Raw genomic sequence first — 13,246 nt, 5'->3', positions numbered from 1 at the left:
TTACAGAGATACACCCTCAATCTAAATCCCTCCGTCTCCATTAGAGACATTATAGAGATCCACCTTCGATCTAAATCTCTCCGTCTCCATTAGAGACATTACAGAGATCCACCCTCGATCTAACTCCCTCTGTCTCCATTAGAGACATTACAGAGATACACCCTCAATCTAACTCCCTCCGTCTCCATTAGAGACATTACAGAGATACACCCTCGATCTAACTCCCTCCGTCTCCATTAGAGACATTACAGAGATACACCCTCAATCTAAATCCCTCCGTCTCCATTAGAGACATTACAGAGATACACCCTCGATCTAACTCCCTCCGTCTCCATTAGAGACATTACAGAGATCCACCCTCAATCTAACTCCCTCCGTCTCCATTAGAGACATTACAGAGATACACCCTCGATCTAACTCCCTCTGTCTCCATTAGAGACATTACAGAGATACACCTTCGATCTAAATCTCTCCGTCTCCATTAGAGACATTACAGAGATCCACCCTCGATCTAACTCCCTCTGTCTCCATTAGAGACATTACAGAGATACACCTTCGATCTAAATCCCTCCGTCTCCATTCGAGACATTATAGAGATACACCCTCGATCTAACTCCCTCTGTCTCCATTAGAGACATTACAGAGATACACCCTCGATCTAACTCCCTCCGTCTCCATTAGAGACATTACAGAGATCCACCCTCAATCTAACTCCCTCCGTCTCCATTAGAGACATTACAGAGATACACCCTCAATCTAACTCCCTCCGTCTCCATTAGAGGCATTACAGAGATATACCCTCAATCTAACTCCCTCTGTCTCCATTAGAGACATTACAGAGATCCACCCTCGATCTAACTCCCTCTGTCTCCATTAGAGACATTACAGAGATCCACCCTCGATCTAACTCCCTCTGTCTCCATTAGAGACATTACAGAGATCCACCCTCAATCTAACTCCCTCTGTCTCCATTAGAGACATTACAGAGATACACCCTCGATCTAAATCCCTCCGTCTCCATTAGAGACATTACAGAGATACACCCTCGATCTAAATCCCTCCGTCTCCATTAGAGACATTACAGAGATCCACCCTCGATCTAACTCCCTCTGTCTCCATTAGAGACATTATAGAGATACACCCTCGATCTAAATCCCTCCGTCTCCATTAGAGACATTACAGAGATACACCCTCGATCTAAATCCCTCCGTCTCCATTAGAGACATTACAGAGATACACCCTCGATCTAAATCCCTCCGTCTCCATTAGAGACATTACAGAGATCCACCCTCGATCTAACTCCCTCTGTCTCCATTAGAGACATTATAGAGATACACCCTCGATCTAAATCCCTCCGTCTCCATTAGAGGCATTACAGAGATACACCCTCAATCTAAATCCCTCCGTCTCCATTAGAGACATTACAGAGACACCCTCAATCTAACTCCCTCTGTCTCCATTAGAGACATTACAGAGATCCACCCTCAATCTAACTCCCTCTGTCTCCATTAGAGACATTACAGAGATCCACCCTCGATCTAAATCCCTCCGTCTCCATTAGAGACATTACAGAGATACACCCTCGATCTAAATCCCTCCGTCTCCATTAGAGGCATTACAGAGATCCACCCTCAATCTAAATCTCTCCGTCTCCATTCGAGACATTACAGAGATCCACCCTCAATCTAACTCTCTCCGTCTCCATTAGAGACATTACAGAGATCCACCCTCGATCTAAATCCCTCCGTCTCCATTAGAGACATTACAGAGATACACCCTCAATCTAACTCCCTCCGTCTCCATTAGAGACATTACAGAGATACACCTTCGATCTAACTCCCTCTGTCTCCATTAGAGACATTACAGAGATACACCCTCAATCTAAATCCCTCCGTCTCCATTAGAGACATTACAGAGATACACCTTCGATCTAACTCCCTCTGTCTCCATTAGAGACATTACAGAGATACACCTTCGATCTAAATCCCTCCGTCTCCATTAGAGACATTACAGAGACACCCTCAATCTAACTCCCTCTGTCTCCATTAGAGACATTACAGAGATCCACCCTCAATCTAACTCCCTCTGTCTCCATTAGAGACATTACAGAGATACACCCTCAATCTAAATCCCTCGGTCTCCATTAGAGACATTACAGAGATACACCCTCGATCTAAATCCCTCCGTCTCCATTAGAGGCATTACAGAGATACACCCTCAATCTAAATCCCTCCGTCTCCATTAGAGACATTACAGAGACACCCTCAATCTAACTCCCTCTGTCTCCATTAGAGACATTACAGAGATCCACCCTCAATCTAACTCCCTCTGTCTCCATTAGAGACATTACAGAGATACACCTTCGATCTAACTCCCTCTGTCTCCATTAGAGACATTACAGAGATACACCTTCGATCTAACTCCCTCTGTCTCCATTAGAGACATTACAGAGATACACCCTCGATCTAACTCCCTCTGTCTCCATTAGAGACATTACAGAGATACACCCTCGATCTAACTCCCTCTGTCTCCATTAGAGACATTACAGAGATACACCTTCGATCTAAATCCCTCGGTCTCCATTAGAGACATTACAGAGATACACCCTCGATCTAAATCCCTCTGTCTCCATTAGAGACATTACAGAGATACACCTTCGATCTAAATCCCTCCGTCTCCATTAGAGACATTACAGAGATACACCCTCAATCTAACTCCCTCTGTCTCCATTAGAGACATTACAGAGATACACCTTCGATCTAAATCCCTCCGTCTCCATTAGAGACATTACAGAGACACCCTCAATCTAAATCCCTCGGTCTCCATTAGAGACATTACAGAGATCCACCCTCAATCTAACTCCCTCTGTCTCCATTAGAGACATTACAGAGATACACCCTCGATCTAAATCCCTCGGTCTCCATTAGAGGCATTACAGAGATACACCCTCGATCTAAATCCCTCCGTCTCCATTAGAGGCATTACAGAGATACACCCTCAATCTAAATCCCTCCGTCTCCATTAGAGACATTACAGAGATACACCCTCGATCTAAATCCCTCCGTCTCCATTAGAGACATTACAGAGATACACCCTCGATCTAAATCCCTCCGTCTCCATTAGAGACATTACAGAGATACACCCTCAATCTAAATCCCTCGGTCTCCATTAGAGGCATTACAGAGATACACCCTCAATCTAACTCCCTCTGTCTCCATTAGAGACATTACAGAGATACACCCTCGATCTAACTCCCTCTGTCTCCATTAGAGACATTACAGAGATACACCCTCGATCTAAATCCCTCCGTCTCCATTAGAGACATTATAGAGATACACCCTCGATCTAAATCCCTCGGTCTCCATTAGAGGCATTACAGAGATACACCCTCGATCTAAATCCCTCCGTCTCCATTAGAGACATTACAGAGATACACCCTCGATCTAAATCCCTCCGTCTCCATTAGAGACATTATAGAGATACACCCTCGATCTAACTCCCTCTGTCTCCATTAGAGACATTACAGAGATACACCCTCGATCTAACTCCCTCTGTCTCCATTAGAGACATTACAGAGATACACCCTCGATCTAAATCCCTCCGTCTCCATTAGAGACATTATAGAGATACACCCTCGATCTAAATCCCTCGGTCTCCATTAGAGGCATTACAGAGATACACCCTCGATCTAACTCCCTCTGTCTCCATTAGAGACATTACAGAGATACACCCTCGATCTAAATCCCTCCGTCTCCATTAGAGGCATTACAGAGATCCACCCTCAATCTAACTCCCTCTGTCTCCATTAGAGACATTACAGAGATCCACCCTCAATCTAAATCTCTCCGTCTCCATTAGAGACATTATAGAGATACACCCTCGATCTAAATCCCTCGGTCTCCATTCGAGGCATTACAGAGATATACCCTCGATCTAAATCCCTCTGTCTCCATTAGAGACATTACAGAGATACACCCTCAATCTAAATCTCTCCGTCTCCATTAGAGACATTACAGAGATACACCCTCGATCTAACTCCCTCTGTCTCCATTAGAGACATTATAGAGATACACCCTCAATCTAAATCTCTCCGTCTCCATTAGAGACATTACAGAGATACACCCTCAATCTAAATCTCTCCGTCTCCATTAGAGACATTACAGAGATACACCCTCGATCTAACTCCCTCTGTCTCCATTAGAGACATTACAGAGATACACCCTCGATCTAACTCCCTCTGTCTCCATTAGAGACATTACAGAGATACACCCTCAATCTAAATCTCTCCGTCTCCATTCGAGACATTACAGATCCACCCTCGATCTAAATCCCTCCGTCTCCATTAGAGACATTACAGAGATACACCCTCGATCTAAATCTCTCCGTCTCCATTAGAGACATTACAGAGATACACCCTCGATCTAAATCCCTCTGTCTCCATTAGAGACATTACAGAGATATACCCTCGATCTAAATCTCTCCGTCTCCATTAGAGACATTACAGAGATACACCCTCGATCTAAATCTCTCCGTCTCCATTAGAGACATTATAGAGATACACCCTCGATCTAAATCCCTCCGTCTCCATTAGAGGCATTACAGAGATACACCCTCGATCTAAATCTCTCCGTCTCCATTAGAGACATTACAGAGATACACCCTCAATCTAAATCCCTCCGTCTCCATTAGAGGCATTACAGAGATACACCCTCAATCTAACTCCCTCTGTCTCCATTAGAGACATTACAGAGATACACCCTCGATCTAAATCCCTCGGTCTCCATTAGAGACATTACAGAGATACACCCTCGATCTAAATCCCTCCGTCTCCATTAGAGACATTACAGAGATACACCCTCGATCTAAATCCCTCCGTCTCCATTAGAGGCATTATAGAGATATACCCTCAATCTAAATCCCTCCGTCTCCATTAGAGGCATTACAGAGATACACCCTCAATCTAACTCCCTCTGTCTCCATTAGAGACATTACAGAGATACACCCTCGATCTAAATCCCTCCGTCTCCATTAGAGGCATTACAGAGATACACCCTCGATCTAAATCCCTCTGTCTCCATTAGAGACATTACAGAGATACACCCTCAATCTAAATCTCTCCGTCTCCATTAGAGACATTACAGAGATACACCCTCGATCTAACTCCCTCTGTCTCCATTAGAGACATTATAGAGATACACCCTCAATCTAAATCTCTCCGTCTCCATTAGAGACATTACAGAGATACACCCTCAATCTAAATCTCTCCGTCTCCATTAGAGACATTACAGAGATACACCCTCGATCTAACTCCCTCTGTCTCCATTAGAGACATTACAGAGATACACCCTCGATCTAACTCCCTCTGTCTCCATTAGAGACATTACAGAGATACACCCTCAATCTAAATCTCTCCGTCTCCATTAGAGACATTACAGATCCACCCTCGATCTAAATCCCTCCGTCTCCATTAGAGACATTACAGAGATACACCCTCGATCTAAATCTCTCCGTCTCCATTAGAGACATTACAGAGATACACCCTCGATCTAAATCCCTCTGTCTCCATTAGAGACATTACAGAGATATACCCTCGATCTAAATCTCTCCGTCTCCATTAGAGACATTACAGAGATACACCCTCGATCTAAATCTCTCCGTCTCCATTAGAGACATTATAGAGATGCACCCTCGATCTAAATCCCTCCGTCTCCATTGGAGGCATTACAGAGATACACCCTCGATCTAAATCTCTCCGTCTCCATTAGAGACATTACAGAGATACACCCTCAATCTAAATCCCTCCGTCTCCATTAGAGGCATTACAGAGATACACCCTCAATCTAACTCCCTCTGTCTCCATTAGAGACATTACAGAGATACACCCTCGATCTAAATCCCTCGGTCTCCATTAGAGACATTACAGAGATACACCCTCGATCTAAATCCCTCCGTCTCCATTAGAGACATTACAGAGATACACCCTCGATCTAAATCCCTCCGTCTCCATTAGAGGCATTATAGAGATATACCCTCAATCTAAATCCCTCCGTCTCCATTAGAGGCATTACAGAGATACACCCTCAATCTAACTCCCTCTGTCTCCATTAGAGACATTACAGAGATACACCCTCGATCTAAATCCCTCCGTCTCCATTAGAGGCATTACAGAGATACACCCTCGATCTAAATCCCTCCGTCTCCATTAGAGACATTACAGAGATACACCTTCGATCTAAATCCCTCGGTCTCCATTAGAGGCATTACAGAGATATACCCTCAATCTAACTCCCTCTGTCTCCATTAGAGGCATTACAGAGATATACCCTCAATCTAACTCCCTCTGTCTCCATTAGAGACATTACAGAGATACACCCTCGATCTAACTCCCTCTGTCTCCATTAGAGGCATTACAGAGATATACCCTCAATCTAACTCCCTCTGTCTCCATTAGAGGCATTACAGAGATACACCCTCGATCTAACTCCCTCTGTCTCCATTAGAGGCATTACAGAGATATACCCTCAATCTAACTCCCTCTGTCTCCATTAGAGGCATTACAGAGATACACCCTCGATCTAAATCCCTCCGTCTCCATTAGAGACATTACAGAGACACCCTCGATCTAAATCCCTCGGTCTCCATTAGAGGCATTACAGAGATACACCCTCGATCTAAATCCCTCCGTCTCCATTAGAGGCATTACAGAGATACACCCTCGATCTAAATCCCTCCGTCTTCATTAGAGACATTATAGAGATATACCCTCAATCTAAATCCCTCGGTCTCCATTAGAGGCATTACAGAGATATACCCTCAATCTAACTCCCTCTGTCTCCATTAGAGGCATTACAGAGATATACCCTCAATCTAACTCCCTCTGTCTCCATTAGAGGCATTACAGAGATACACCCTCGATCTAACTCCCTCTGTCTCCATTAGAGGCATTACAGAGATATACCCTCAATCTAACTCCCTCTGTCTCCATTAGAGGCATTACAGAGATACACCCTCGATCTAAATCCCTCCGTCTCCATTAGAGACATTACAGAGACACCCTCGATCTAAATCCCTCGGTCTCCATTAGAGGCATTACAGAGATACACCCTCAATCTAAATCCCTCCGTCTCCATTAGAGGCATTACAGAGATACACCCTCGATCTAAATCCCTCCGTCTCCATTAGAGGCATTACAGAGATACACCCTCGATCTAAATCCCTCGGTCTCCATTAGAGGCATTACAGAGATACACCCTCAATCTAAATCCCTCCGTCTCCATTAGAGGCATTACAGAGATACTCCCTCGGTCTCCATTAGAGGCATTACAGAGATACACCCTCAATCTAAATTCCTCAGTTTCCATTAGAGACATTATAGAGATACACCCTCAATCTAAATTCCTCAGTTTCCATTAGAGACATTACAGAGATCCACCCTCGATCTAAATCCCTCGGTCTCTGATTGAAACATTACAGAAAGACACCCTCGATCTAACACCAGCTGTATCTGACATTAAGAGCGGCTCATTGCTGCGGGTTCCAATACATCTTTTAGGGACAGGGAGTAGGAGGAACTGTTCAATATTTCTTCACAGCATGGGCAGATAATCTGTCTAATTAAAGCAATCAGTTAAATGAGTATAGTCTTGGCACTTTCCAAGACGTTTGCTCATACAGAATTACGCTGGCTACAGAGGAGGCCCTGTAACCTGAAGGTTTAAACTGGAAGCAGGTCGTTTTACCTTTGGTGTGAACTCCTCCAGCCAGGTGTATGGTGATGTAATGACAAGAATTCCGCCCGGGGCCACTAGTCCTGGGAGTCTTTGGAAGAACGCAAAGGGGTCAGGTAGGCGACAGATCAGGTTCCCTGCCAGTACACAGCCAAAGGTTCCCAGATCTGTAGGTAGATTGCAGGCATCACCCTGCCTGAACTGGCACCGACTCCGCTCCTACAGAAGGAACCAGAAACACAAAGTGACCAGGTTGAAAGGCAGTGGCTTTATGTTGAAGGTGAGGGATGTCCTTGCTGGGAATGGAATTTGTTTCTGCTCATCAGTATCAGCATTGAGTATATCAAGCTGTGCTGATTATCCAAATAAAGCTCCCTCCACACCACCCCATTAAGCCTCCTAGGCCAGGTACAACAGTACACAGTAAAGCTCCCTCTACACTGTCTCATCAAGCAACCCCAGGTCTGGGGATTAAGTACAAGAGGAAAGTTCCCTCCCAGTCTGAGCTGGATTCAAACCAAGTCCTGCAGATGAGAGAGTGTCTTAATTCACTGTGCTTCTCACGCTCTGCAGTGTTTAATTGGCAACTCTGAACTCTACTTTTTTATACTAATGAGCTAGGACGACATTACTCACTTTATGCACAGCCATTATTCTAAAAGTAGATTTTGCTCAATGGTATCTATGAACTGAAACTATACCCCAACTCTAGTTACTTAGCTGCGGGGATAAGGAAAAAATACTGCAAATCTAAAATGATTGCAGAAAATTCTGGAAACACAGCAGGTCATGTTTTGGCATGTAGACTAAGTTCAGTGCAAACCCTTCTTTGGATACTTCGCAGGCTTCTGGTCTGAACATTGACTTCAGTGAATACAAATTTTGGTCACATCTTGCTGTTAGTTTTTTCCCAACACCCAGAAATGTGTTGATCTAGCCCTTTCAATCAGATCCTGCATCATGGACATGGGAGACCTGGGTTTGGATCTCAGCCTCAGCTGCTACTGGGGAGTTCCTCCACCAGCCAAGTTACTGACCTTGGTCTTCAGTGATAGGCATTGGCACCAAATGGAGTCAAGGGGCAGGATTTTCATTGAGCCATGGAGGCAGGATTGGAGGCGTGTGGGGGGTTAAACCCTTGAAATCAGGGGGCACAAACCCATCCCGCCCCCAACCCACCTCCATGCCAGTTTCAAAGGAGGCGGATACCCAACCTGCGCTGGGACCCGCCTCTCCAAGGCAGGAAGGGGATTAGTGCCAATTAACTGCCTGTTAACAGGTAGTTAACAGGCAGTTTTTAGCCTAATCCCTATTTTTATTGGTGAAGTGTGGGATTCTCGATGGCTCCAAACCACGCCAAGTTAGCGAGGTGGGCCGTCGGGATGAAGGGCTTGGAGGGGTCGAGATGTCCGGTGTTCAGGTGAGTGATGGGTGCATGAGTGCAGAGGTAAGTGTGTATGGTGTGTGTAAAGTGTTTAAAGAAGTTTTACTTACATGTACCTTTACAGCCTTCCTTCCTTCAGGTCTCGGGAGTCCCTCATCTCACTGGCACAGAAAGCAGAATGGCTGTGATCTCTCAAAATCTGCAGCATTCAGCTTTCTGTTCCAGAGAGATCTCTAAATCATCCTGAGAGGAAGGAATTAACTTAGAGTACAGATTGTCAGTGTTTGACAGCTTCAAACAGCTGTGAAACGCTGATATTTCATCTGTCAAAATCTCTTGACAGACGAAATGTCAATCTGTGACGTCACCTGTTGCCGGGTGGCCCTTGATTGGCCTGCTGAGCGCGCTGGGCGGGCTCAACAAGGTCAATCAAGTGAAAATCGCGTGGGTTGGCCACAACTCGATGGAGGCGGGACTACAACCCCGAAAGTTGTAGTCCCGCCTCCTACACGCCTCCTCAATGAAAATCCAGCCCAAGGTGTTTTTCCTGGCAGGAAGGAAAGTAAAATTGACCAGGGTCTTACCCCGGAGGGGAGGGGGAGGGCGGCCCATGGAGAAGCTTGGGTCTGACTGTCATCTCCAGTTAACCCAGTGATTGTTCAAGGAATGAAAATGGGATACAGACACACAACAAGGGAGAAGGAATGAGCCAGAGTGGCAAATTTGGGATAGAGACAGAAAGAAAAGGGAGAGAGAGAGCAGCATGAAAAAATGAGAATATAGACATAGAGGAAAGTAAGAGATAGAGGGAGAGCAGAGTGGAAAAATTGAGATAGAGACAAAGAAAAGGGAGAGGGAGAGAATGAATGGCAAAATGTAGAATGACAGGGGTGGGGAGATTAGTAAAGGCTTGGCTGAGTACTTACAATGTCCTTGGGTACCATAGCAGTGTGCTGGGTGCTCAAGTCTCCTTCAGTCGCAGCACAGTAAGGGAGCTGGCCATTTTCTTTCAGTTGATTGCAGGCGTTCACAAACGAGAGGCTGAAGTCGATGCCCACCACCTCCTGAAATACCCGTGCCAGTTCAAACGAGGCTCTCCCCACAGCACAGCCAATGTCCAGGGCTCTGCTGGGAACATCATTCTACCAAAAGTGAATAGACAGTTATGAATGAAATGACACCACTCTACAACGGAGCATAGATGGGTCATGGATGAAAAGGTCACTGTTTGAAAAGAAAGACTTGCATTTCTATAGCGCCTTTCATGAGCTCAGGACATCTCAAAGTGCTTTACAGCCAATGAAGTATTTTTGAAGTGTAGTCACTGTTGTAATTTAGGAAACGTGGCAGCCAGTTTGCGCACAGCAAGCTCCCACAAACAGCAATGTGATAATGACCAGATAATCTGTTTTAGTGATGTTGGTTGAGGGATAAATATTGGCCAGGACACCGAGGATAACTCCCCTGCTCTTCTTCAGAATAGTGCCATGGATCTTTTATGTCCACCTTAAAAAGGCAGACGGGGTCTCGGTTTAAAGTCTCATCTGAAAGACGGCATCTCCGACAGTGCAGCACTCCCTCAGTACTGCACTGGAGTGTCAGCCTAGATTATGTGCTCAAGTCTCTGGAGTGGGACTTGAGTTCACGACCTTCTGACTCAGAGGTGAGCGTGTTACCAATGAACCAAGGCTTTGGAGCAAGACCCTCAAATGAATGTTTACCAGCAGGACAGAAAATGGATAATACGTAACTAATCACTGGAAGAGACTGAGTGGGAGAATCAGGTACCTGGGAGGGATAACAATACATTTCACAAGAGAGGAGATCAAGCAATTTCTAACTGGCTGCTAAACCCCTGAGATCAGATTACTGCCTCCAATCATTCTAAGGTATCAGTTACTACTCTATCTGCTTTAGTGTCATTTCCTGACAGGCATAGGGTTTCTTGTAGACAGTGACTGTAGATACGATCTGTATCTCTGCTGGCTGGGGGTGAACAGTTGTGATCCATTGCTGCAAGATTATTGACAGTGTTAATGATTATGAAAAACACAGCAGGTCAAACAGAGAAAAGATGTGTTAATGTTTTTGCAGTGGACACAAGTGTGATTTGTTTCAAGTAATGTTCCACTCTCAGTCCAAATGGACACTGTGAGCTGGCGACATAATAATTTGTAGTTCCAAGAGTTTAGCAGTGACAGAGAATACGTCCAGCTATATTTGACATTTGTCTGATATAAAGGTAAGGTTAGCGAGGCTTGGGATTAGTTTAATTGGGTATCTGACCACACTTGCATTGTTGTAACTGGTGAGAACTTCACAGGGGCAGATTTAACAGCAGGAAGGTTCCCGTTGTTCAATATTTCTAGTGAGATCACAAATACACTTTTTTCAAATCCTTTTTCGATTTCTCTTGAAATGTTGAGCAGGGGACACGTAGTGAAATCTTCCCACCCCTCCCCAGCAGCGCAGCCTGCTGGCAAGTCAAAGAATTGCACGTGTTGCCACCAGCCACAAGTCATCTTCTCTATAAATTTGCAGTTTCTTCTGCTAAGCATCATTTAAGGCTGCAAAGTTTGGACAGAGCAGCAGAGTGGGGCTCCGGTTCTAAGATTTACTTTGCCAACAGTGAAAATTCATTTATTAAAAAAAAATTAATATCCTCTAAGTATTATTGCTTCCATATCATGTGTAATGGTGAGCACTCTGGACTTTGAATCCAGTGATCGGAGTTCAAATCTCGGTGGAACCTGAGTTCTGACACCGAGTGAGTGTTTCCACTTGTGGGGAAGAGCAAAACTAGAGGCCATCAATAGAAGATAGTCACCAAGAAAGCCAATCGGTAATTCAGGAGAAACTTCTTTACCCAGAGAGTGGTGAGAATGTGGAACTCGCTACCACAGGGAGTGGTTGGGGTGAATAGTATAGATGCATTTAAGGGGAGGCTAGACAAGCATATGAGGGAGAAGGGAATAGAGGGTTATGCTGATAGAGCTAGATGAGGAAAGACGGGAGGAGGCTCGAGTGGAGCATAAACACCGGCATGGACTGGTTAGGCTGAATGGCCTCTTTCTGTGCCATATATCCTATGCAAAACAATTCTCTCCACCTTCCCAGTGGGCACATAGCACTGTGCAGCTGCCACCCACCCAACACACCGACCATCTTTTACTACCTATTTGGAAGAGGATTTAAATAGAGGCTCAACACAAGCTATATTCTTTACCTGTTGGGTGAAATGTTTTGCACATTCCTTGGCACACCTCTGCGGGAAGTTCTGGATAGCGATTGGGTCGGTGATGTACAGCGACAGGTCCTGCGGTGAGCCAAAGTGGAAGAGGAGGTACTCACTCAGAGCTCGCTGTGTTTCGTACACGTTCTTCTTCGATTCCTTTCCTCGTGAGGCCATGAGGCGTCTCCACAAGTGGTACAAGGTGCAGCCGCCTGCGAGCAGGACTGCAGACCCGACCAGCAAGGGCTTCCCCTCCCTCAGCACAGGCATTGATAGGCAGACCAAGGCCGCAGGGCAGCAGACGAGAACTAGAGGAGCAACGGATGAGAAAGGAGAAAACCAGCAGCAGAGAGGTGTCCTATAAATGAAGGCAATCACTCCCCTTAGCGCAAGGATGCTGAACTTTAGGTCGAAACAGTTCTCTGTCAGCACAAGGTTTTAATTCAAAACACCCTCCACGAATCCTTTCTGCAAAGGTCTGCTGATATCCTGCACAGGAGAGAAGCCAGCTTTCAACACTGCAACCAGCTGAAGTTTTTTCCTGCTCATTGGTCTGGCTTGACCTTTGTCCTCAAAGTGCTGTGCTCCAATTGGGCAAATGTAGGGCCAAGCTGAAGTTTCAAGTGAGGGGGAGGGGTCAGCATCGAGGGAGGATTTGCAGCTTTAATCATTGTCCACTCACTGAATTTTTTCTCAAATGTCACCCCCTTCCACCTCTAAGACAGCCTTGGTCCTTTCACTTTGTTTTCCCGTTATGGTAGATCGATCCCAAACCAATCTCTGTGTGCCACGTTTATAAAATCCTCTCCTCTTGGTCTGTTGGATGTCACCTCAAAAAACAGGCACCTGATTGTCTCAGCACGGGCAGATCTGCGTTTCATTTTCTGAATCCACCTCCAGCCA

At 45.3% G+C, this 13,246-nt stretch overlaps 2 protein-coding genes across 11 annotated transcripts in view; one reads left to right on the top strand and one right to left on the bottom strand.

Annotated features, from left to right (window-relative positions):
- The window catches only part of LOC147116024 (uncharacterized), a 36,269-nt gene extending 23,030 nt beyond the window's left edge, over window positions 1-13,239 (bottom strand). Inside the window, exons 1-3 of the mRNA XM_085990735.1 lie at window positions 12,338-13,239; window positions 10,038-10,253; window positions 7,740-7,946 (exon numbers count right to left, since the gene is read on the bottom strand). Of these exons, the coding sequence (XP_085846861.1) occupies window positions 7,740-7,946; window positions 10,038-10,253; window positions 12,338-12,613 (699 nt within the window). The 5' untranslated portion in view covers window positions 12,614-13,239. The remainder of the gene's footprint in view (window positions 1-7,739; window positions 7,947-10,037; window positions 10,254-12,337) is intronic.
- Window positions 1-13,246, top strand: part of kif1aa (kinesin family member 1Aa) — a 599,030-nt gene that overhangs the window by 178,318 nt on the left and 407,466 nt on the right. The gene's annotated exons all lie outside the window — the stretch shown is intronic.

The sequence above is a fragment of the Somniosus microcephalus genome, chromosome 6 (assembly GCF_052327205.1).
Source record: "Somniosus microcephalus isolate GS21.2 chromosome 6, FLI_Smic_1.0, whole genome shotgun sequence".
In the NCBI taxonomy this organism is placed as follows: Eukaryota; Metazoa; Chordata; class Chondrichthyes; order Squaliformes; family Somniosidae; genus Somniosus; species Somniosus microcephalus.
The sequence above is the reverse complement of the archived record's forward strand: the minus strand, read 5'-3'. Positions and strand labels throughout refer to the sequence as shown.